Source organism: Trichosurus vulpecula, chromosome 3 (genome assembly GCF_011100635.1).
Source record: "Trichosurus vulpecula isolate mTriVul1 chromosome 3, mTriVul1.pri, whole genome shotgun sequence".
Classification (NCBI taxonomy): domain Eukaryota; kingdom Metazoa; phylum Chordata; class Mammalia; order Diprotodontia; family Phalangeridae; genus Trichosurus; species Trichosurus vulpecula.
The window spans coordinates 176,162,942-176,188,019 of NC_050575.1; the positions used below are offsets into that span (position 1 = coordinate 176,162,942).

A 25,078-nucleotide genomic window follows, 5' to 3' on the forward strand; every position below is an offset into this window, starting at 1 on the left:
ACTTGTATACATACCTCCTAACACAAAATGAAGCAGATTACCTTAATTAGATCATGATTCCCTACTCAATAAAAAAGGATGCTACTCGTTAATAAAGTTAACCTCTCCCCAACCTGTCCTGCATCTCCCGCTCCCTCTTCCTGCCTTAGAATTTATTATGAACACTGCAAGAGTGGGTGGGCTAGGCCTCTTCCCCTCGATACTGCTAGACATCATCCCCCTGACTTCATAAGGATCTGACAAAATCAAAGTTGTACCTATCTAAAGGTAAAATGCCAAAATGTGGCTTCTTCCTCCACTTTGCCTGATTTTCGAGGAAATTGTTGAGCTGAAGATGCATGGGTATCAGAAAAAGGCATGCAACTTCGGCATCTGTGTGTGTGCGTCGCGTGAGCGTAGCTTCTTCCGCCTGGTAAATAAACTGACATCTTTTTACCTTCATCACACTCCTTTCTCCTTCGGGGGACCTCCGTCCGTCCCGCTCCGCTGTCCTGTTCACTGGCTCCCTCTGCCTGTGCAGCTCGCAAATGAAATCGACACCAGAGGGTTTTCCCGCAGCTCTTGGACCCTTGTCCCTTCTGCATCCAGGGATTTGACACCCTGAGTAGCTGGGCAGCGGCCAATCTTCTGGCCATTTCCAACCTAGGGGTCGTGGTCCTCGGGGTCTGGCAGAGAGGGGCAGCTGCGGGGGGGGAAGAGGGGGGTCTCCTCTCCCGCCTCCGAGTCCGGCCCCACCCCCTAAAAGATCTCCACTTTCGTTCCTTCCTTCCCCGCCAGCCGCCAGTCTGGGGGGTGACCCCGCCCCCCAAAGGCTAACCGCGCTCCCTCCGCCCCCTGCTCCCACCCCCACGTGGGTCGCAGCCCAATAAGCAGCCCCACTCCCAGCACGGCGGTCGCGTCACGGGTGCACCATTGTTATGCAAATATAAGCTGCCTAAAAGGCGCCGAGGTTGCATCTCTGCGACAGAGCCGAGCAGGGGCCGCGTGGGGCTGTATTTGAATCTGACCCGACAGGACATGCACCCCTCGTTGTAATAAGAAGCCTTCCCCCCCCAGCCTACCCCCACCTTCCCGGCCCTACTAGTCTTCTCCTGGCCGAGCGAAGCCCGGCAGCAGCCCCCTCGCTCGGCCCCCGGCGCGGCTGGATGCAGCGGCGGGTCCCCGTGGCGGCAGGAGGCGGCTTCCCCCCGGGCGCGAGCCGGCTGGGAGCCCGGCCCCCGCCCCCGAACGCAGGGCCCCGGGCAGCGCCGGCCGGTGCCGGGGGCCCGTGTCCAGGACGGCAGCGTTGAGTGGCCGGATTCTTCCATGCGCCCCTGCATCCCGCGAGGGAGACAGGGGCCGAAGCCGAAGCCCTAGAGCTTCGGGACCGCGACCACCACCGACGCCGCTGCCACCCGCCGCAACAGGAACAGCAACAGCAGCCGCAGGGTCGAGAAGCGCGACCGGCCTGAGCGAGCTCCCGGCCCTGGAGACTTGCTGGGGCCGCGCCCCGCCCGCGCGCCCCGGAGCTGAGGAGGGCCCCGCTGCAGCCGCCGCGCCCCTCCCAGTCCCAGGCCCCAGGGCCCGGCCCGGCAGCATGAGCCAGGCGGAGCTGTCCACCTGCTCGGCTCCGCAGAGCCAGCGAATCTTCCAGGAGGCGGTGCGCAAGGGAAACACGAAGGAGCTGCAGTCGCTGCTACAGAACATGACGAACTGCGAGTTCAACGTGAACTCTTTCGGGCCCGAGGGCCAGACGGCGCTGCACCAGTCGGTCATTGACGGTAACTTGGAGCTGGTGAAACTGCTGGTCAAGTTCGGCGCCGACATCCGCCTGGCCAATCGTGACGGCTGGAGCGCGCTGCACATCGCCGCCTTCGGGGGTCACCAGGACATCGTGTTATACCTCATCACCAAGGCCAAGTACTCGGCCAGTGGCCGGTGATGGCCGGCGCCGCCCGGCCGGGGGCAGAACCCGGGGAGGCGCCGCGCACTGCACTCTCCACCCGCCTGGGCGCCTGTCCGCAACTCCTCTGCGCCCTCCTTCCCTCGCACGACTAGGCTCCGGGAGGGCGCAGGCACACTGGGAGCAGCGGACAGGACAGCAGGAGGCCGCGGGCCACGTCAGTTAAGCCAAGCGCCCAGGGAACCCCCCGTGGGTCCGAGGTCGCGGAGCAGGCGGCGGCTCAGCGAAGAGTGTTCAGTGTGTGTGAGTGTGTGTGTGCGTGCGCGTGCGTGAGTGTGTGCGCGCAAGAGACATGGGGAAGGGGGGAGGGATTTCTCTGTGTGTGTGTTTTTTTGTAAAAAAAAAAAATCCTAATATTTTCATTTTAAACATCAAAAGCTGCTTGGACTCCTTTTTCTCCCCTCCCAAGACGCCCTCCCCACTCCCCACCCATCCCCCCCTGGTGACTGACCCGCGATTGCATCTGGAGCCCTCTCCTCCGCGGGTGTCTGGGGCTGGACTCTGGTTTTGTTTTCTACTGTAAAATTGTCTGCCATCTACCTCGGCTGTGCTAGCACAGGAGTATTTGCCGTTTCAGTTAGAAATCTGGTCAGATGCTTTAAAAATGGACTTTCCCCTTGGCCTCCTGGGAACACCCCGTCTGCTGCCGCGAGTGGCCCCCTCTCCCACCGCCCACCCTCTCTTCTCGCTCTCCAGACTCGCTGGGGGAAGCTCGGGCCAGCCAGCCCCGGATGTTGTCCTTTTTATAAAGTATTCTGGCACAGAGATTGATCCCATTTCCACACTTAACCGTTCCTGTCGCTGTTATCTGGGTTTCATTTTTTTCTTCCTTTAAAAAAAAAGCAAAAGAGAAACAAATCCTCCCTAGGATCTAAAACCGAGACAGGATTTTGCATCTCTTGCTTACGTCCACGGGGCGGGTGGTTTCCACCTGGAAGATTTTTCCCACGGTTTAAAACTTAAGACCAAGAACTTTCCTTGATTGTAGTATGTTTGGAGGGCTAGGGCTCCCTCCATCCATCAGCATACAGATCTCTGGGATCTCTGGTTCTGGATCTAATTTGTTGCGGGGGGTGGAGAGATTGGACGTTATCTTTGGGGGAAGGTCGTAAAATCCAGCCCCCTCCCCTTCTCCCTATGCACCTGAATTTAGCAAGAAGTCATATAAGCGATATCAGGTCCTCCTTTTAAAAAAATGTAAAATGTATTCCGAGGGAAAAAATCCAATGGGGTTTAGTAAGTCCTGGACTGAATTCAGGGTTAGGAAAACGGGGGAGGGGGCCTGGAAGGAAGAAGTGGGCCCTACTCTGAAGGCAGGAGGAGGAGGAGAGGCGACTGGAGCACTCAGCAAGGAACGCGCTCCCCCTGCTGCCCATGCTCTCTCAAACAGCTTGGAAACCCTGAGCTAACGAATGGGTTTCTCCATCTGGTGACTTGGGATCGCTCTTCTTTGACGCTGAAACAGGAGGAAAGAAGAAACCACCTCCCGTCGCTTTGGGAAAGTGGCCTGCACGTCCAATTGGCAATGCTGCTCTTAACTGCCCTGGCACAAGGACAGCGGGGAGGCAGAAATTCAAACTAGGGCCCCCTGCCGTGTGTTTTGTTGTGTGTGTGTGTTCACCCCGAGTGTCTGCACTAAGAGAAGAGATAGATCACTGCCATCTCCTTGCTATATAACCTTTTCTTTCTCTCTCCCCCCACCCTGACTATTCCTTTGGCCCTAACCATGACGATTAAAGGAACAAAATAGTTATGTACTGGGGGTTGGGGGGAGGTGATAAAATTGTTATAAACTATTTATCTTGTATGTTGTATATTTGTGGGTGAGGTTTGTGAGCCTGGTTTTTGTTTGGAAATATTGTGAGTGGTCAATGTGGTTTGTGGGAAAAATATGCATTTTTTCTAGTCTTAAACTAAAAACTTGAGTCTGCCGGTTTTTCTCATTGCACTGAACACTGCTTTGGCTAATGGCTTTCACGGGCAGTTTTCTCTTTGGAAAACTTTGGCTATAATGAAAAAAGCTCCAGGTTTAAAAAAAAAAAACCTTTGGAAAGCATCTTTCTCATTTAATGCTGTAATTTGCCAGAACTTTTTTTGGTTTGCAAACTTTCTGTGTGAGCGATGGAGACGATTCCAGCATTTTGGTGCTTCTCCTTTGCAGTGATGAGGGGGGAACAATACCTTTTCTAGTGAGTTTTATTATAGTTACCAGATGGTTGCACATTTTTAAAAGATAAATGAATTTGCCACAATTAAATGTCATAACATTTATGACATAATATAAAATATTAACATATATTAAGCCAAGTTCTAGATGATTTTTTTAAAAAGAAATCTTGGTTATAAACCCAGTTCTTAAGGGAGTTGTGTCCAGTGTTGTGAAGACAACATGTTAACCCATATTTATATTTTTATAAAATACCTATAAGACTGTGAATCTCTTGTGTTAATTGCTGAGTGAGTTTTAAGAAAAGTATTGTTCCTCTTCAGCCTCCTGGAGCTTTGTAGACCTGATTAGAAATGGAAAATTAGACCTTGGGAAGGGGGGAGGGGGGGTTGCTCTGAAAATGTGTGAGCTGATGTATTTTTTTGCATCACTTCTGTCCTGAAAAGCTGCTGCCCTTCCTAGTCCCTATAGTTTCAATTTTCTATGCAACCCCACACCCCATATTGTTTTGATTCTGAGAAATAAAAGGGATGGTGAATAATTCAAATTTAAATGAGATTTCCCCTTTATTTGGCGTATAGTGCTGCTTGACCCTTCATGCCAAAATGAAGGGTAGAAGAGAAGAGACAGGTGGAGGGAGGCTTTTGTGTGTGTGCATGACTGGTCATCTTTGGCAGTCATCCCTGGTGATTTTATTTTGGAAGAAGATAATGTCAGTGAGTTAAGCAGACATTGAAAGCTGATGCACAGATTGCTCCAGAAAGGAGTTTTTCTGTAGATTTTTTTTCTCTAGATGCAAATACCTTTTTAATTATGTTAATTAATGTTAAGAATTTTAGGCTTATATTGAAGCTGTATATGGGTCACTATATGATCATTTCTAACTGGATGAAGTCTGTACAGCACAGCATCTTCCTGAGTGTATGATATAGACTGGTAGTCCCAGAGTGAAAAATTTATAAATAAATTTTTCATTGATCTTTTTATAAAAAAAAGTTTGGTCTTTTTTTGGGGGGGGTGTTCCTTCTCCAACATCGCCTGATTTAAAATGGGACCTTACCTGGAGGGTGGGAGGTCGGGAGATTGGAATAAAAACTACAAAGGTGCTATTTCCAAATATTAAAGAGATTATTTGAAAATCATTACATCTTTTGAGCAGCATATATTTACATATGTGTGGAAAAATGTATATGCATATTGGTATGCACACACACACATAAACACATTTAAGGAGGAACCAAATGACCTTGACATCCAGGGTAACTTGCCCAACACAAAGAATTCATAAGATTTTCCAAAAAAACTAGAGAAGTATTAGGGCTAAGTCCTTGTTCAGCTGTCTCAGTTTGCACCACAAGGCAGATAATTATGCTTATTGTTTATCCTGCATATAAACTTCTGCCTTTTAAAAATCCCCTGGGCAAGCTTGGTTTGTTGTAAAAGGTGCCTTACAGCAAGCACATGTTATATTACCCTACTTTTCTTTGGACTTTACACATTCTTGGAATCTTCAACCATGGAGCTCGAGGCTACCTTACTCTGTTCACTGACTCCCTCCAAGCTCAGTGGCCTCAAGGGGGAGAAAAGTAAGCAGTGTACACTTGTAGAGAGGAAGTACATAAAAGAGGGATTTGTGTTTTAATAGAAAACAGAAAACGGCTCAGAGACTCAGGGCTGACATGAAGAGTTTTAAGCTAGTCTTGTAAGACCCTAAACATCTGAGAAATTGTCTGCATATTGAAGACAGCCACTCACCCAGTTATATTTGCACCAGGAAGATCCCTAGCCACAAAATGAACTTAAAGGATCTACCATCAAAATGATTTTCAAATTGATCCCAGAAGCTTTGATTGTGGAGTGGATAGCAGGAAGTCAATATTCTCTTGTAGTTAGACCAGAAGACCATGATGGGTGCATGAGCCTATGGTTAACCCACAGTAGACTTAGGATGGGAGGCTCTGCCAAAGAGTCCCTTCCCTGGCTACCCTGGGCACAAGTTGAACATGTAAATCTGAAAAAAGGACTCCAAGAAGGCAGTCAGCCTTAATGCTGTCACACCTTATATTTATAACTACTGTAACTAACTGAAGCTTTAACTAGATAGAGAGGAGTCACTACATCAGGAAACAATAGCCAGTGACCCCCAAGCTCTGGTATTGGGACCAGTTCAAAGAAACAGTCTAGTTTTTCTGGGTGATTTACACATTCTGATATAATCATTTTTAAAGGTTTTATACTATTTGATGCTCCAATATACCTATAATTTGTCAGTTTGTTTTCAGAAGTTCCCAAGTTGTAAGTAACAAAAGCTGCTCTTTATAACTAAGATCCAAGTCTCTTTCCCTAGAGCTGGAATTTTTCACAGAGTATTTCCAGAATTCCAGGCCATGTTCCTGTCAGTCACCATTGCTCTCCTTGTGCTATTCTTTCAGGATCAAGTATAAAATGCGGTATCCTTTTATATGGCTTTCTTCATTTGTGTGCTCTTTTGGGTATTTTCATCAGACCTTCCTGTGACGATGTAAGGAAACTTGGAAGGTCAGACTGAGCAGTGGGAAAAAATATAGAGGACTGGGACTTAGATCTGGGCCACTTTCTGTGTGGCCTTGACAGACCCTTCACCTTTCTAAGCCTCAACATCTTCATCTGTAAAATAAAGAGCTTGGTCTAAATGGAAATAGAGAGGAAGCAATTACTTTCATCCTAAATCTCTGTTTCTTTTTTTAGATCTTTCTTCTTCTGGCACTCAGTAAGACCTGACCCCCTCCTAGTCACACTGCCGTCTCTCACCCTCCTTTCCAGTTGTAGGCTATGCTTTCATCCATACTCCCAGATGCTATGGATTGTGGGAGAGTGAGAATATTCCTCACTCCCCACTCCCTTCCAGACTCTCAAGCTACAATCCCATCGAATCATCCTCCTTTGAGGGTCTTTCAATCTAAATTTAGCAACCTTTTAAAAATCCCCTAGGTAAGTTTGGTTTGTCATAAGCTGCCCTCTACAATCTAAAGGGGGAGACAATATGCAAACAAACATATACAAAGCAAGCTATATACAGGATAAATAGAAAATAATTAGTAGAAGGAAGACACTGGAATTAAAAGGGTTTGAGGAAGCCTTCCTGTAAAAGATGGAATTTTAGTTGGGACTTGAAGGAAGTCAGTAGGTGGAGCTGAGGAGGGAGAGTGTTCCAGGCTTGGGGACAGCTAGAGAAAATGACTGGAGCGAGAAGATGGAGTATCTTGTTCATGGAACAGCCAGGAGTTCAGTGTCACTGGATTGAAGAGTATGTGTTGGGGAGTAAGGTGTAAGAAGACTGGAAAGGCAGGAGGGGGCTAGATTATGAAGGGCTCCGAATGCCAAACAGCATTTTGTATTTGATCTTGGAGGCAATAGGGAGCCAGTGGAGTTTATTAAGTAGGGGGGTGACATAATTGGACATATGCTTTAGGAAAGTGACTTCAGTGGCTGAATGGAGGATTCAATGGAGTGGAGAGAGATTTGAGGCAGACAGATCCACCAGCAGGCTATTATAAATAGTGCAGGCATGAGGCATACGCTAGCATGGTGGCAGTGTCAGAGGAGAGATGATGAAATCAACAGTCTTTGGCAAGAGATTGGCTGGGGGGCAGGGTAGGAGATAGGGAGGAATCCAGGATGACTCCTACATTATGAGTCTGAGGGATTGGAAGATGGTGTTGCCCTCTATAGTAATGGGGGAGGAGGGTGGAGAGGATTTAGGAGGGAAGACAATGACTTCTGTTTTGGACATGTTGAGTTTAAGATGCCTACTGAACACCCAATCTGAGGTGTTTGAAAGGTGGCTACTTGGAGATGGGAGATTGGAGGTTAGTAGAGAATTTGGGGCAGAAGAGGTAGCTTTGAGGATCATGAGCATACAGATAGTAATTAAATCCATGGGAGATGAAGAGATCACCAAATAAAGTAGTATAGAGGGAGCAAAGAAGAGAGCCCAGGATAGAACCCTGAGGAACATTTAGGGTTTGAGAACGTTATCTGGAAGAGAATTCAGCAAAGTAGACAAGAGAAGGAACAATTAATCAGACAGATAGGAGGAGAACCAAGAGAGAGGTTCTCCTAAAACCAAAAACCTAGAGAGGAGAGTATCAAATAGGAGAGAGTGATCAATAGTATCAAAGGTATGATGAATGAAAACCCTGAGAGACAGAGTTTCTGAGTAATTGATAATCAATTTATTAATTAGGCTAGTTAATAATCTATAAATTGATGATCGTGGTTTCTCTCGGTAACCAAAGACCCGCAGTGGATACCCTGAAAGCCTTAAATAACCCTTCTAAAAGGGAATTCCTCTGACAAGTGTAAATCAACCCTGGTTGGTGGACATTTAATGAGGAAGTGGACTAAAAGTCTTCAGCTCCGACTGCCGAGAATGTGGTTTGATCAAGAGACTCAGCAGCCTCCAGCAATCCGGGCAGGGAAATCCATTTCCATCCAGATTTCTCTGGCTGGTTTTGTCCTTCATGAACTGGGTCACCCTAAACTCTAATGGAGGGAAACAAAGACAGGGGTTCCTTCCCTCAGGGCAAGGGCTCTCCCAGACTGAATTCTGTTTATACTCTGTCTAAATAGAGATTAGGTCTCCTAGGTGGGTGGGGTCCTGCCCAAGATTGACTAGCATGTTGCTCGAGTGCTAGGAGTAATCAACCAGCCATGTCTTTCAGAGATGGACTGACTTTTTAAAGGAGCTGGGCCTTGAGAAAAAATAGAAGGATCAAAGCCTGGATTGCAATTCAATAATTAGTTATTAATACAATAGTATTATAATAATTTCTCTCAATGGCTACAGAGAGATCAAGGAGAGTGAAGATTGAGAAAAGGCCATGGATTTGCCAATGAGGAGATCATTAGTAACTGGAGGGGGCAGTTTCCATGGAATGATAAGGCTGCAAGATGTTTTGTAAAGGGGCTGTGAAGAGAGTGAGAGGAGAGGAAGTAGAGGGACCTGTTGAAGATGGCTACAATGGACAGAAGAGATAGAGGGTGGTAATTAGTGGAGATGGAAAGATCAATGAAGGTATTTTTCAGGATGGGGGTATGTGGGCATATTTATAGGGAGAACCAATAGACAGAGAAAGATTAAAAAAGTGAAAGAGGGGTGTGGACAAAAGAAGCAATCTGTTGAAGGAGATGGGATAGAATGAGATCCCTTAAAGAGTAGAGGGGTTAGCTTTGGTAAGGAGTAAGGAGTAAGACCACTTACTCACATGAGACAGAAATGAAGGGGGAGATGGTGGGCAGAAGGCATCTGAGTGATAGGAGAGGAAGAAGAAGGGAGAGGAGGGAGCTCATAGCAAATGGCCTCAATTTTTTCTGTAAAATATAAGGCATGGTTCTCAGCTGAGAAAGTGCAGGCAGATGGAGTCATGAAAAGTTTGAGGACAGATGACAAGGTTTGGAAGAGACACTGTGGAGAGAGGGATAGTGACTCAATGATGGAAGTATAGTAAGATTGCCTAGCAGCAGCGAGGACCCAATTGAGATTGTGTAACATAAATTTGTTGTGGACTCAGAATGGTTGCATGATCTTACCATTATCCATAACTGTTAAACTTCCATGTTCATGAATACTCCAAAATCTCATTTTCTAATCATACTCTTTTATTATTTCATACTTCTTCATGCCTCATAACCCCTAACCTTTTTCTTTTCTTCACTAGGACCTTCAAATTCCTCTACCTTTCAGTTCTTTCCCAGCCATCACTCCTATGTTTTCCCTTCCCTATCTCTGCTGTGGTGAATCAATTAAATTCTCTACTATCCTCTACTCTTGAATCCCTTGTCTCCTTGCCACATCTGCCACTGGTCACATCTTGCCAAATCCCAATCATGGATTACTCCTGCCATCTACCTCCTTTGCTCCTATTCACATGCTGCTGAGCAGAGCTGGAGAAAGTCACCAAATTGTACTGAATAGGTGTGCTACAAATTTATATCACATAATTTCAACTGGACCCTAACTGCAGCAAGGCAACTCACCAACAAAGGATATTCCAAACCTTTTCAACTCTCATTAAACCTCCCATTGAACCCCACCCCACTCTCCTTTCTTTCTTTTTTTCTTTTTTTTTTTTGAAGGGGGAGGGCAGGGCAATTAGGGTTAAATGACTTGTCTAAGGTCACACAGCCAGTAAGTATCTGAGGCCAGATTTGAACTCAGGAAAATGAGTCTTCCTCATTCCAAGCCTGACCCCTCTATCCACTGCCCCACCTAGCTATTTGTATGTGTATATTACATATAGATGCAGATAGAGATTTAAAATATGTATAGTGTGTTTATATATACATATATATCAAATGTTCATAATTATGCACATATTTTTTCCCCCTTTAGAATGAAAGTTCCTTGAGGTTAAGGAAAGTCATTTTCTTTCTTTGTATCCACAGTGTTTACACACGATAAGCACTTAATAAATGCTTGTTGAGAGACAGACTGACTTTAGAAGAAGCATGGTGTCATGGATAGGGTTTTCTGGACCTAAAGCCAAAGAAACCTGGGCTCAAATCCTGTCCTTAGACAATTATGAGCTATGTGACCCTGGGCAAGTCACTTAACTATTCAGTGACTCAGTTGTCTCATCCCTGAAAGGAAGGGGTTAAACTCAGTTGCCTCTGTAACCTTGTCTGATTTTAAATCTATACCTCTATGATCTTTTTAACCTTGGAGATATTCAGTGAGCATTATTCTATACTATTCCCTTTCAGGGCAGACAAATAAATAAAGTCAGGATTTGTTCTGGAAAGGAAAAAGAAACCAGACTATACAAAAATACATCACTTAACACATGTATTCCTCATAAGGCTTTACTGGGTGATTCCAGAAGTTTAACTCCTATATGAAAATATACTTCTGTGCAAAGAGAAAATGGCCTCATTATGGCCAGACTATCCCTTAAGTGAAATTCTAAAAAGGGTCATATCTAAAGATGTCATTAGCTCATGTGCCTTTGGCCCAAGTGACAAGCAGTGGATACAGGACACAGGCCTGAGCTCAGGGAAGCTGTGATCCCTCAGGTTTAGAGCTACAAAGGAATGGACCTTGAGATCAATGAGGCCAAGCCTTTCAACACCCTACATACAAGGAAATAAAAACTCAAAAGATTAAATGGCTTGTCTGAGGGCACACAAGTAGTGGGTGATAGTCAGGATTCACACCCAGGTCCTCTGACCCCAAAGTCTGAACTCTGACTGGTTCTGTCCACACTAATTTGGGTCCTGGCTCTGTCACTAGCTAGATCTATGACCACAGGCAAAGCATTTCTCTTCTTGGATTCTCTTTCTTCACCTGTAAAAGGAGGAGACCAGTCTAAATGACCAAGTTGTATAGGTACCTTCTAGCATTAAAATCCTGGCTTACTAAACATTTCCCATCCTGCCTCAGTTGCTCCTCATAAATGGCAACCAAAAAAGTTGATGTGGATAAAAGATGCTGGGTAATATATAGTACAGGAATTTGGATTCAATCATTCGTAGGACAAACTCATGTTCTAGGTTTCCTTGACCTATATTCTATTTTGGAGAGTTTCCATTGAGAGAGTCTCATCTTAGCAAGGCCATCACAAGAGCTCAAAGCCCAGGTCCCTCACTCAGCACCTCAGAAAGGAGAAAGAGCCTGGCAGATGGGCTTCTATTGGGGGGTCTACCCCCAAGTCATTTTATCTCGAAACAATAGACTTATTTGCATCTCCTTTAATTAAGTTTCCTTTTCTGAAAAACACATCTGACTGAGAAAGCCCTTTGTGCCTCTCAGGGGGGGTGGCACAAAGATGGTTTTTTTCTTCTTTTTGTGGGGTGGAGGGAGGGAAGAGACTGCTCCTCAGCATTTTCCTATTGAAGGAAAAATGTTGTGAAACTGGTGTTTGAAATTGAGAAAACTCTCTCCACTGATGCTTTTGCTTTAAATGATAAAAGGCAGTGTTTATATACAGTAGATGAAAGTTCCGAGTTTGAAGGATTCTCTTCTTTTTATGCAGCTACAGATGGCTAAGAATGATTTTCCCTTTTTCAGGGAAGAAATAATCACACTGCCTTACACACAGGTTTTGGAGTTATTCTAGCTCTCCTTTCATAGTCCTGCATCAGAGCAAAAAAAAAAACTAAAACCCTTACAAATTCTTAATAGTGTATTAATTGGTTTTATTTCCAAAGAACTTCCAACTTCTCTGGGCATCCTCATTCAAATACACACACACATATACACGCACATGTACACATATGTTTATACATACATATATGTGTATACATATATACATGTCTATATGTGCATACATATATATACATATACATAACCTGTGTGTGTGTGTGTGTGTGTGCGCGCGCGTATCCTTTGGAGAACTGGAAGCCAGAGGAGTCACCTTGGTTGCTGCTGGGATAGCTTTCTTCAATGAGTGACAGGCGTCAGTCAAGCATGGCAGGAGCAACAACCACAGCAAGTGATGCAGACCTTGCTGCATCTGCATCTGCATCTACATCTGCATCTGCATCTGCTGAAGCCCTAGAGATGCCACAGTTTGGACACACAAACTTCCCACTGCAAGCAGCACTTTTTTTTTTTTTTTTTTGCACAGTCTGGTCAAAGAAAGAAAGAAGTGGTCTATCTTTTGGAGAAAACCTTAGCATCGTAATTGACTGACTGATTGATCCGTAAGCCTTAAGTGATTGAAGGGCCAGTACTATTATTACATTCATCTGCTATTAGAGGGTGGGTGTGATTTCATGGGCATGCATGGATTTTGGCTGTGTGTAGTTGTGCTTGGAGGGTATGCATATGTGAGGGGTACGGAAGAGGAAAGGCTATGGGTAGCAGCTCTTATTTATGGGTTCTCTAAATATAGCAAGGTGAAGTGGAAACAGTGTGGGATTTGAGTCAGACAGTCTGCGTTAAAATCCTGGTTCTGCCGAGGAATACCTGTTTGACCTTGGGAAAGTAACTTAATCTTTCTATGCCTCAGTTTCTTCATCTGTTAAATGATAGAGTTGGACTAGATTTCCTGAACAGTCCCTTCCAATTCTCTATCTTTGACCCTACATTCCAGGACAGATTGATGAATATTATCCAACAAGCTGATACTAAACCCCTCTATTTCCTCCATGCAGTTAACAGAGATGGGTGTCATTTAGGTTGAGAAGTTGATTTTTAAAAAATGTTATGCAGCTAAAACTATCCTTTGATCAAAGTCAGGATGAAAATGTGGAAGTTAAGTCTTTATTCCAGGGATGGGGAACCTGTGGCCTCAAAGCCACATGTGGCCCTCTAAGTCCTCAGGTGCGGCCCTTTACATCCAAATTTGGTCAAAAGGCTGAACTTGAGGACCTAGAGGGCCACATGTAGGCTCGAGGCCGCAGGTTCCCCATCTCTGCATTCCATTTCATCTTTGTTCTGCCTAGTCATTGTCTCCATTCCCTGCTCCAAAATTCTCTTGGCCTTTTCCCTAAGTATCCATCCGCTAAAGAAATCAGATTCTAAATAACTGGTACGGAGCATTCTTTCTGTCTGTTCGACCTTGGGCAAATCACTTCTCGAACTCCAGTTTTCTTATCTGTAAAATGAGTTTGAGCTAGATTGCCTTTTCGGTCCTTTCCAGTTCTGGATCTAGAACACTATAACATAAGTGGCAGCGGGAGGCAGCAAACCGTGTCTTTGCAGTGTTGGGTGTTCTTTCGGGGGGTGGGGGATTACACATTAGGGAACTAAAAATTGGGAGACAAGCTAGCTTAGGGAAGCTGGGAGGAAACAGTAGGACAATGGGTGTGGTCATAGGAAGGAGGACCAATGATGGAAAGGGGTGGAGCCAGCTGTGAAATCCCCCCGGAGAGCGGAGGTCTGAGTGGTGACTGAGTCAGAACATTCAGGTTGTAAAGGTAGGAGTTGGTGCCAGATGGGCAGAGTGAAGGATTGTAGACACGAGGCAGGTTGAAGGTTCCTGAGCCAAGACCTTGCCTTACCTGAATCAGCTTATTCTCTTCTCACTGGAACTCAGTGTTATTCTTACAATAAAGTGCAATAGGTATGGTGTTGTGAAATCCCGGCCAAAGAAAAGTCTCTTGAACCAATATCCCACAGTTCCTATGATTACCTGGGCCTCGGGTTTCCCACCTCCCCCTTAGAGTTTCCGGCCCACCCTGCCCCACTGGGCCTTACCAAAAAAGCAGAGTTGCAGAGACCGCCTTCAGGCCCCTCCCCCTCCTCATTCACCTACCCCCCCCCCCTTTCAAACTCCCCAATTCAGTCTCCTCATTCTTCCTTCTTTCTCCTTTTTCCTTTAAAGCTATTTTTTCCCTATTCATTCCCAGGGGCCTCTGCCCTTTTTTCCTTGACTGGTCCCCTCTCGGGAAGCAGCTGCTATGCTAATGAACCCAGAGGAGAAAGAGAAGGAGCCAGGAGAGAAAGGCCCAGAGCTCTCCAAATGCTGAATAAGTCCCCATGGAGGGAGGAGGCGGCCCTCTCTGACAAAGGGGGTCTCCAGCCCGAGCCCCTCCCTTTTTCCCCAACACCAGCACCCTTTCACATTCAAATCCATTAAACAGGGCTATTCAAAGCCTCAAATAAAATAGCTGCAAGTCTCCAACCCAAATAGGCAATAGAGCAGCATCCAGTCGCCCCCCGCCCTCCCCTGCCCGGGACCCTCCTGCTGGAATGTATAAACAGGTCCCAAGCAAGGGGGGCATGGGAGTGGAGGAGGGGCAGACAGAATGCAGAGTTCAGCTCCATCTCACCTGAACTCTCATTTCTCCCCACCTAACCGAAAAATCCCCCCCTCCCCCATCCCCGCCTCTGCAGTCCCACGTTCCCACCCCCAACCCATCCTTCTCGGGTTAAGAGGCTTTGGGGGACGAGAATAGAAGTTGTTGCTTTGGGTTCCTTAAACGTGGACTTGGGAAAGGAGGGGCAGTCTATAAAAGAAAAAGAAGGCGGCTCTGAGCTAGGACCATTGGTGGGAGGTGGCCCCCGATTGCGACAGATTTAGATTGTATCGGGTGCAGGAATGAGGTTGAACTCCCCAGAGTTACAGGGAGCTTCAACACTGGGTATGTGTATGTGTTGCAAGGTGGTGGTGCCTTGCCTGCACACAGACAGACAGACCAGTCTGGGGAGGGGGCAGGGAGGTGCTGCAAGCCAGCATTGGAGGAGAAAGACCGAGCAAAGGGTCTTAAATCTGTCCAGGTTACCCTGGCACCCTCACATGCAGAAATTTCAACCTGCTTCCTGCAACAGCGAATTCCTAAGCTCCAATTCCAGCCCCCCCAAACTCAAGTTCAAGGTGATGGGGGTTTCCTGGTGGCCAGGGGAGACGTCCGGCTAGATCTGAAGCTATGCAGAGAACAGAATAGATCGCAGGCAGAACTAGGGTAGTTTGAAAAGATCTGCTAATATTCTAAGCACTCTGTTTAAAAAAACACACGCACGAGCGCGCGCGCACACACACACACACACACACACACAAACAAACAAAAACAAAACAAAACAAAAACCCGCCCCGCCCCTTCCCACTTTGATTGGTTACTGACTCCCCGGCTGTGACATCCTCCCCTACTCTCAATTGGTTGGTTTGACCTACAATTTAAATTTACGGCCCCTGAATGGATAACTGCTAAGGACGCAGACCTGGCTGTGACTTGCATACTCCGCCTTGATGTACTCACAATCTTCCCCAGCTGGATCCCTCGGGATTAGAGGCATAAAAAAGTGTCATGTATACCTTATACCTAGAGGGGGCAACAGAGGGAGGTGCCCAAGTGGGGACGGGGTGGACAATATCGCCATCTCGTGGCCCAAGTCATATATGACATCCCCAGAGAGTCTGGGTTTGCAAAGGCGTGTGCTGTCCTCAATTTCTAGGATTCCTAGTTTTTCTCTCCTTTTTTTTTCTCTCCTCCCAAAGTTCCCCAGTTTATCTTCCCCAGCACTTAGTACGGTGATCTGCTGCACTGGAGGCTCTCAGTGCTTGCAGTAATGTTGTATTGTATTTTTTTCCTTTGTTGGCCATAGAGTCAGAACCCATGAGTTCTAGTATTGACTCTGTCACTAGCTGTGTCACCTTAGATAAGTCACTTCCCCTCGCTGAGCTTCAGTTCATCTACAAAATCAGGCTCTTGGACTAGAAACAAGATTATCACTAAGGTCCCTTCTAACATGAAGATTCTGTCATCCTATCTATGATGCCTTCCACTTTTTAGAAGCCTCTTCTTCCCTAGAAGGACCAGAATTTAAGAATATTTTGAAAGACCAAATATATGTTTGCTTCAAGGCCTGGTCTTTCTAGGATTAACCTTTGTCTTCCTTTTCTTTCTTTGGGTCATTGTCAGTACTGGGCTAGAATTTCCCAAGAAGAGAGCGAGAGAATCAGTTAGAGATGAAGTAGATCTAGCATCTGTGGCATAACCCAAAGGGAGATTTGTGATAATATCCCTGATTTGTAACTGGGCCTATTCCAGCCCCTTCATTTTAAAAATGAAGAAGCTAAGACCCAAAGAGGAGATTTGGGCAGGGTCACATAGATTGTAAGTGACAGAGCTTCAGCTAGAGTTAGAGTTAGGGGACTAGCTGTAGTAGAAGGTTGGAACACATTGTGCATTCAAACCTTTTGTACCCAAGACTATGGGCAGCTGGATGGCTCAGTGAATGGAACGCTGGACCTGGAGGTATGAAGACCTGAGTTCAAATCTGGCCTTGGACGCTTGCTAGCTGTGTGTCCCTGGGCAAGTCACTTAACCCTGGTGGTTACCTCAGTTTCCTCATCTGTAAAATGAGCTAGAGAAGGAAATGGCAAATCTTTGCCAAGAAAACTCCAAAAGGGGTCATGAAGAGTCAGGCATGATAAAAAAAGGATTAAACAACCATGACAATATCCAAGACTATATAGGAAGAAAGAGACAGGAAAAAGCTAAGTACCCATGTGGCCCGCCATAGCTCAAGGACACCCGAGGAGGCATCATATCATAGTAGAAAGATGACTTGATATGAAGGCAGAGAATCTGAGTTTAAATCCCACTTCTAATACTGTGTGATCCTACCTCCCTACCACGTCTTTCTCCAGGACTGAAAATTAAATCAATATTACCTTTGCAACCATGAAGCATGTGATGATCTACTGCTCTGTAGTATTACTAAGAGTCATTGAGCTTCTGAACTGTGGGCTTCACGAACCTTAACCCCCTTCCCTAACCAGCATTCTCTTCTCAATACCACTCTTCCCCCTCTTCCATGGAACCTTCTGGATCCCCACTCTATTGTTAGCAAACTGTGATTCACAATAGAAGTGTCCCCTATCCCGGATCTTCCCTGCCTCTCCACCCTCCACATTGGGCAATTATTTTAAATATATTTTACAGTTACTAATACATCATGCACATTTCATTCCAATAGAATGTAAACTCTTTGAGGTGTTTTAAAAATTTTGTCTATGTATCCCCATCACCTAGAACAGTGCTTGACATACAATAAATGCTTAATAAATGCTCATTGAATTAAATTGAATTAAAATCTTACATTTTACAATGCTAAAGCACACTTACATACATTATCTCCTTTGAATAATCATTCTTACAAAAAGATCTGGTCTTGTCATTCGTCTACTTAGAAATCTTTGGTGACTTCCTAAATGCCTATTGATTAAGTTCAATTCCTTTGCCTGGAGGACATCCAGAGAAAGGTGAAAGGATGGTGAGGTATCCTGAAATCATGCTTACATGGGCATCGGGTGAAGGAACTGAAGAAGAAGAGAAGACTTAGCGAAGATGTTACACATGTTTTAACATACTTGACAGGCTGTCATGTGGAAGAGACACAGTGTAAGCAGTGCCTGGCACAGTGTATACTGAATCAATGTTAAATTGATGGTAAATTCTTCAACTTGAAAAGGCTACAAGCCAAGACTAAAGTGGAAGGAGTGTTGGTGCATGATTTTCTGTTTGTAAACGATTGAGCATTCAATGCAGCCTCTGAAGCTGAGATGCAACAAAGTATGGATCAATTCTCTGCTGCTTGTGCTAATTTTGACCTAACAATTAACACCAAAAAAAACATAGGTGCTCCATCAGCCAGCACCACATCATCCATATGTGAAACCATCAGTTACAGCAAATGGAAAAGTTTTGAATGCTGTGGATAAGTTCACTCACTTTGGCAATATACTTTCCAGGGATGTACACATTGATAATGAGGTTGATGCATGCATTGCCAGAGCTAGCTCAGTGTCTGGGAAGCTCTGAAGGAAAGTGTGGAAGGGAAGAGGTATTAGACTGATTACCAAACTGAAGGTCTACAGAGCTGTTGTGCTGACCTCATTATTGTATGCCTGTGAAACCTGGAGAGTCTACCACCGTGCCAGGAAACCGAATCGCTTCCATTTGAATTGTCTTAGGAAGATTTTGAAGATCACCTGGAAGAATAAGGTACTGAGGTCCTTTCTCAAGCTAAACTGCCAAGCATTCAAACTCTACTGCAGAGAGTACAAACTCAATGGGCTTGGCCACATTGTCCATATGCCAAACATAACGCCTGCCAAAAAGACTATTTTATGGAGAATTCACACAGGGCAAGCACTCACATGGGTCAGAAAAAATGATACAAGGACACTCTCAAGGTCTCTCTTAAGAACTTTGAAATTGATTGTGTGACATGGGAGACCCTGGCACAGGACCTCTCAGCATGGTGTGCCCTAGCGGAATTGAAGTAGCTCAAAAGAAACATGAAATATCCAAATTTAGAGAATCCATACCAAATGTTCACATGGATTATTTGTGCCCTATCTGTGGTAGAGCATTCTGAGCTTATATTGGTCTAATCAGCCAGAGTTGGACATACTGTAACTTGACTCTAACATAGTGATGTCATTTTGGTCCTCTTTGAGACTGAAGGACAAAAACTAACACTCTAACATTTTTAACCACCAAGATCAAGGTCTGGGAGATGGGTACATATGTATATATGTTTACCCATATAACTATGTCTCAATTAGCATTTGTTTGTACAGGTTTGTGTAGGTATATTATGGTGCAAGGTATACACATATGTGTTTTTTTCTTTCTATGTGGGTCTCTGTATGTTCATCTATATCTCTGAATGAATGGATGCAGGAATCTAAAGAACCTGAGTCATATATCTGAAAGGGGGCAAGATTTGGGGTGCTGTAAACTCCTTGAAGGACCATTTTTATTTCCCTTTATATTTTCCATATTCCCTGAGACAGTGACACTCCCCCATCCCTGCCACATACACACAGAGGCACCTTAAATCAAATAAGCATTTATTAAGCACTTTCTGTGTGCAAGACACAGAACTAAGTGCCAAAGTATACCAAAAAAAGATCCAATACCTAGTAGAATATAAGTTCCTTAAGGTGAGGGGCTAAAGAATAGTGTGATCTGAACTGTGTCTCCATGGAAGATCAGTCTTATAGTAGTATGTATATAGGATGAATTGAGGGACTGTAGCCAGGAAGACCAATCAAGGTGCTATTACCAGGTAAGGACCAGTAGGTGGCACAATGGATATAGTGCCCGACCTGGAGTCAGAAAGACCTGGCCTCACATACTAGCTGTGTGACCCTGGGTGAGTCACATAACCCTGTTTGCTTCAGTTTTCTCATCTGTAAAATGAGCTGGAGAAGGAAATGGCAAACTATTCCAGTATCTTTGCCAAGAAAATCCAAATGGGGTCACGAAGAGTCAGACACAACTGAAAGGACAGAACAACAAAACAATCTAGCAGGTGAGGTATAAAGGCAGAAACTAGGGTTGTGATAGTGAGAATGAAAATGAAAAGATTGATGCCAGAGCTATTTTGATCTGGTAACTGATTGGATGTAGGAGATTAAGGGGAAGTAAGGATCCAAGTCAACTCTGAGGTAATAGACCTGATAGACTGGAAAGCTGGTGAGAAATTGGAGCAGATTCTTAGCACCAGGGACCTGGATTGAAAGTGGGAGAAGAGAAGGGAAGCAAGGTGCTCCCTGACCATCATTTCCTGGCTGTCACTCCTTAGAACCAAAAGTTACAGGACATATGACTCTGGCTTGGGGTTGTGAACCATGTGGATCTGGATGTCTGGTGCAGATGTGGAAAAGGCAGGAAACTATGCCATCCCCTTCAACAATCCAGTCATCTATTGCATTTTCTTCTTTATATTGTACACATTTTTTATTTCTCGATAAATGTTTTCTTTAAAACAATATTGAATCTGATTATAACAGCTAAACTTAGTAACTATTTACATTAATGTTCAGATTCCTCTCTATTTTGAATAAATTATTCACTTTAAACTTAAAAACAAATGTTTATCTTTACTTAATGTCAATGCATAAAGTATTTTTAAAAACTTTTCAGTCACTCCTAAGTCTCATCAAGATTTTTTGTTGATTCTTTCTTATTCAATTTTCCATTTATATGGTCTTAGTTAGTGTCTACTTTGTTTTTCTGTCTCTGTTTTCTTTACTTTGAATTATTTCCTAAATGTCTTTCCAGATTTCTTTGAATTACTCATGCTTGTACATCTTAATTGCATTAGTTTTCCATTATATTAATGTACTATAATTGATTTAACCATTCCCCATTGTTGGTCATTAAAATTGCTTCCAGTTTCTTTGCAAATATATTTAATGCTCCTATGAAAATCTCTGAACAAATAGTTCTTTTTTGGGTCATTCTTGACAATACTTTCAGGGCATATTCCTAACAAGGGAATTATTGAGTCAAAAGAATATAATAATTTTTGTAACTTTTAGGTTACAAAATTTCTCATCCAGCCATACTCCTCTGCACTGACTGCTCCATCAGGCCCCAGGAACCTCTTCATCTAGGAAGATCACTTCAGCCTTGGAGATCACACCTCATCAGTACTCTCTGCCCTTGAGGCTCCTCCCTCTGATTGGACATCGAAGAGAATCTCCCAGAACCTCCATTTAAGGAGGGTGCCCAAGCAAAAGATCTCTTCATTTTCCATCATACTGCACTCCACTGAACTCCCTCCTGCCTGTCCCCCTTTCTGCTTCCTTTTGGGTATTGTCTTTCCTCATCAGAATGTAAGCTCTTTGAGGGCCTTTCTTTGTATCCCCAGTGCTTAGCATATAATGGGCACTTAATAAATGTTTTTTGACTAAATGGCTGATTTTGGTGTAATACCAGATTGCTTTCTAAAAAAGAATCTACAAATTTGCAATACCAGAAGCAATGAATGAATGTGTGCATATATATATATATGTGTGTGTGTGTGTGTACATGGTTCTGCCAGATCTTTGCATCATATTTATTTATTTCTGTGTGAAGGTCTTAGTTTCCCATTTGCACCCACCCCTCATCTCTATTAAACTGCAGATCCCACAAGCAGCACAGGACCTGGCACACAGTAGGTGTTTAACATTTATATTTATAGAATTGTTGTTGTTTTGTCCTTTGTTCTAAAAGGGGACATGACATTAAGGAGGTGGTGCCATGATGTGGAAGTGAATTGGATTTAAGTAAGGGAGGGCTGCGCAAAGTCACCAGTCTCACTTTCTCCTCTGGAGCCATCTGGGTCCAGTGGCAAGATAGATGAAGATGACTGGAGATGGCCCTGGATGCAGTGGAAGACTTTTGCCTTTTTTTTTTTTTGCAAGGGGGAAGGCAGGGAAATTGGGGTTAAGTGACTTGCCCAAAGTCACACAGCTAGTAAGTGTGTCAAGTGTCTGAGGCCAGATTTGAACTCAGGTCCTCCTGACTCCAGGGCCGGTGCTCTTCTCACTGCACCATCTAGCTGCCCCTGACTTTTGTCTTTTTAAGCTATGGTCTTTAACAGGTCTCAATTTGACTGAGGCAATGCCTACTCAGTGATTAAGACTAGGTAAGAAATGAAGCAAAGAGTGATCCAGGCTGGGAGAAAGCTGGGCTCCTGAAACCAGCGGAGATCCCCAGGCCTCCTGGGGGAGTCTGTTGAAGCAATGGGAAGCAGCAGAACAGCACCTGTGGCCGAGAGACATCTGCTCCTGAGGCTTGCAGTCCAAAGGTTTGAAACTCACCTTCTTGAACTTCCGAGAGTCATAATGTCTAGGTAAATAGCTCTCATCCCTCCCTCCCTGACCCAGAGAATGCCTTGGGAAAAACCCTGGAATAGAGGAGACAGAAGTAGGGCTTCAGTAGCCAAACAGTGGGAATTCCTGAGTCTCAGAAGGGAGGACCCAGCAAGGGTCAACACCAGGAAACCAGACGTGCCTTTGCACAGCCAGGGGAAGTGGCAGACAGCAGCACAGACCACCACTAAGAACACCCTGTGCTGGAGAGCAGCCCCAGGGGAAGAGGAGACTTTCAGCAGCCAGTCGACCCCTCCTCCACACCTCAGGAAACCAGAGGCCATAACACACAAAGCCAGTAATGAGGCTCACAATTCCCAGAACAAGAAACCTGGGACAGAGCTCCCTGAGCCCCAAAAGCAGAAATCCCTTCAAAGCCAGGAAAAAGCTAACCAACATGAAGAAGAATATGAAGAAACCGAGGACCATTGATTCTTTTTATGGAGACAGGGAAGATCAAAATACCAATTTAGAAGAGGACAGCATTGACACTATACCCACATCTGATACCTCAAAAGGGAATGTGAACTGGTCTTAAGTCCAAAAAGCATTCCTGTAAGAGCTAAGGGAGGATTTCAAAAACCAAATTAGGGAGGTAAAAGAAAAAATGGAAAAAAAAATCTCTGATGAGAACAAATTTCTAAAAAGTAAAATCAGCAAGATGACTAAGGAGATTCAGAATCTAATTAGAGAAATGACACCCTGAAAGGTAAAATCATCCAACTGGAAAAGGAGACTCAAAAGCAAAATGAAGACAGAAATTCATTAAAAATTAGAATTGAGCAAGTGGAAGCTAATGACTCTATGAGGCATCAAGAAGTAGTCAAACAAAATGTAAAGAATGAAAAAATAGAAGAAAATGTGAAATTTCTGATTGGAAAATAGACTAACCTGGAAAATAGATCCAGGAGAGACAATTTAAGAATTATTGGTCTACCAGAAAGCCATGATGAAAAAAAAGAGCCTGGACAGTATCTTCCAAGAAATCCTCAAGGAAAATAGTAATCGAAAGAATCCACTGATCACCCCCTGAAAGACATGCCAAATTGAAAACTCCAAGAAATATTATAGCCAAATTTCAGAATTATCAAGTCAAGGAGAAAATACCACAAGCAGCCAAAAAGAAACAATTAAAATATCATGGAACTACAGTCAGGATCACGCAGGATCTTTCAGCTTCTACATTAAATGACAGGAGAAATTGGAATATGATATTCCAAAAGGCAAAGGAACTTGGACTACAACCAAGGAGTAACTATGCAGCAAAATTGAGCATAATTTTTCAGGCAAGGAGATGGACATTCAATGAAATAAGGGATTTCCAGACTTTCCTGATGAAAAGGCCAGATCTCAATGGAAAGTTTGAACTTCAAATACAAAACTCAAGACAGACATAAAAAGGCAAACAGGGGGAAAAAAACCCCACAAACCTTGTTAATCAATAAGGGCAAATTGTTTACATCCTTATGTAGGATTATATTGTTTTATATATGTTTTGTATATATGTATATATATATGTCAATCTTGAGAATAGTACAGTTATTATGAAAATTGAAAGGGATACACAGACTGTGGGTGTCAGTATAAAATAACTGATATAATGATAAAAAATATAATTAAAAGATGTAAAGGGAGGTTTCTGGAAGAAGAGGTAAGGAGGTAGTAGAAAAGGGTAAATTATATCACATGAAGAGGCACAAAAACATATTATAGTAGAGGGAAAAAAGAGAAGGAGAAGAGTAGTATATGAGCTTTACTTTCATTGGATTTGGTTCAAGAAGAGAATAACATACTCTGATAAGTATAGAAATCAAACTTGTCCTACAGGCAATAGGAGGGGAAAGGGGAAAGAGAAGGGATGGGGGGTGGTCAGAAGGGAGTGAATAAGTACCAAGGGGAAATGGGTAAGGTAAGGGAGGGGAATCAAGAGGGAGGGTAAATTGAGGAAGGTGGTGGTCAAAAGCAAAACTCTTTTGAGGAGTGGAAGGGAGAAGAAAGAAATAAAAGCATAAACGGGGGGAAAACAGGATGGAGAGAAAGACACAGCTTGTAATCATAGCTGTGAATGTGAATGGGATGAACTCTCCCATAAAACGGAGGCAGATAGCAGAATGGATTAAAAACTGTAATCCTACAATCTGTTGTTTACAAGAAACATATTTGAAACAGGGGGATACACACAGGGTAAAAGTAAAAGGCTGGAGTAGAATATCTTTTGCTTCAGCTAAAGAAAAAAAAAAAAAGCAGGAGTAGCAATCCTAATCTCAGAAAAAGCAAAAGCAAAGATAGATCTAATTAAAAGAGATAAGGAAGAACACTATATCCTGCTAAAAGGCACCATAAACAATGAAGCAATATCATTATTTAACATATATGCACCAAGTGGTATAGCATGCAAATTCTTAGAGGAAAGGTTAAGGGAGTTACAGAAAGAATAGAGAGCAAAAACATACTAGTGGGGTAATTCAACCTCCCCCTCTCTGAACTTAATAAATCTAACCTCAAAATAAACAAGAAAGAAGTCAAGGAGGTGAATAGAATTTTAGAAAAGGCAGATATGACAGCCCTCTGGAGAAAACTGAATGGAGATAAAAAGGAATATACTCTTTTCTCAGTGGTACATGGCACATACTCAAAAATTGACCATGTACTAGAGCATAGAAACCTCACAATCCAGTGCAGAAAGGCAGAAATAGTTAATGCATCCTTCTCAGATCATGACGCAATAAAAATTATTTGTAATAAAGGACCATGGAAAGATAAACTAAAAATTAATTGGAAACTAAACAATCTAATCCTAAAGAATGAGTGGGCCAAAGAGCAAATCATAGAAACAATTAATAACTTCATTCAAGAGAATGACAATAGTGAGACAACATACCAAAA

General features: G+C 43.9%; 1 protein-coding gene across 1 annotated transcript; it reads left to right on the forward strand.

Annotated features, from left to right (window-relative positions):
- Window positions 1-1,234: 1,234 nt before the first annotated feature.
- LOC118844623 (NOTCH regulated ankyrin repeat protein) lies at window positions 1,235-2,231 on the forward strand. The gene has a single exon (XM_036752553.1). It carries the CDS (start codon window positions 1,577-1,579, stop codon window positions 1,919-1,921), a length of 345 nt encoding a protein of 114 aa, XP_036608448.1. The 5' UTR covers window positions 1,235-1,576; the 3' UTR covers window positions 1,922-2,231.
- The last annotated feature ends 22,847 nt before the right edge of the window (window positions 2,232-25,078 follow it).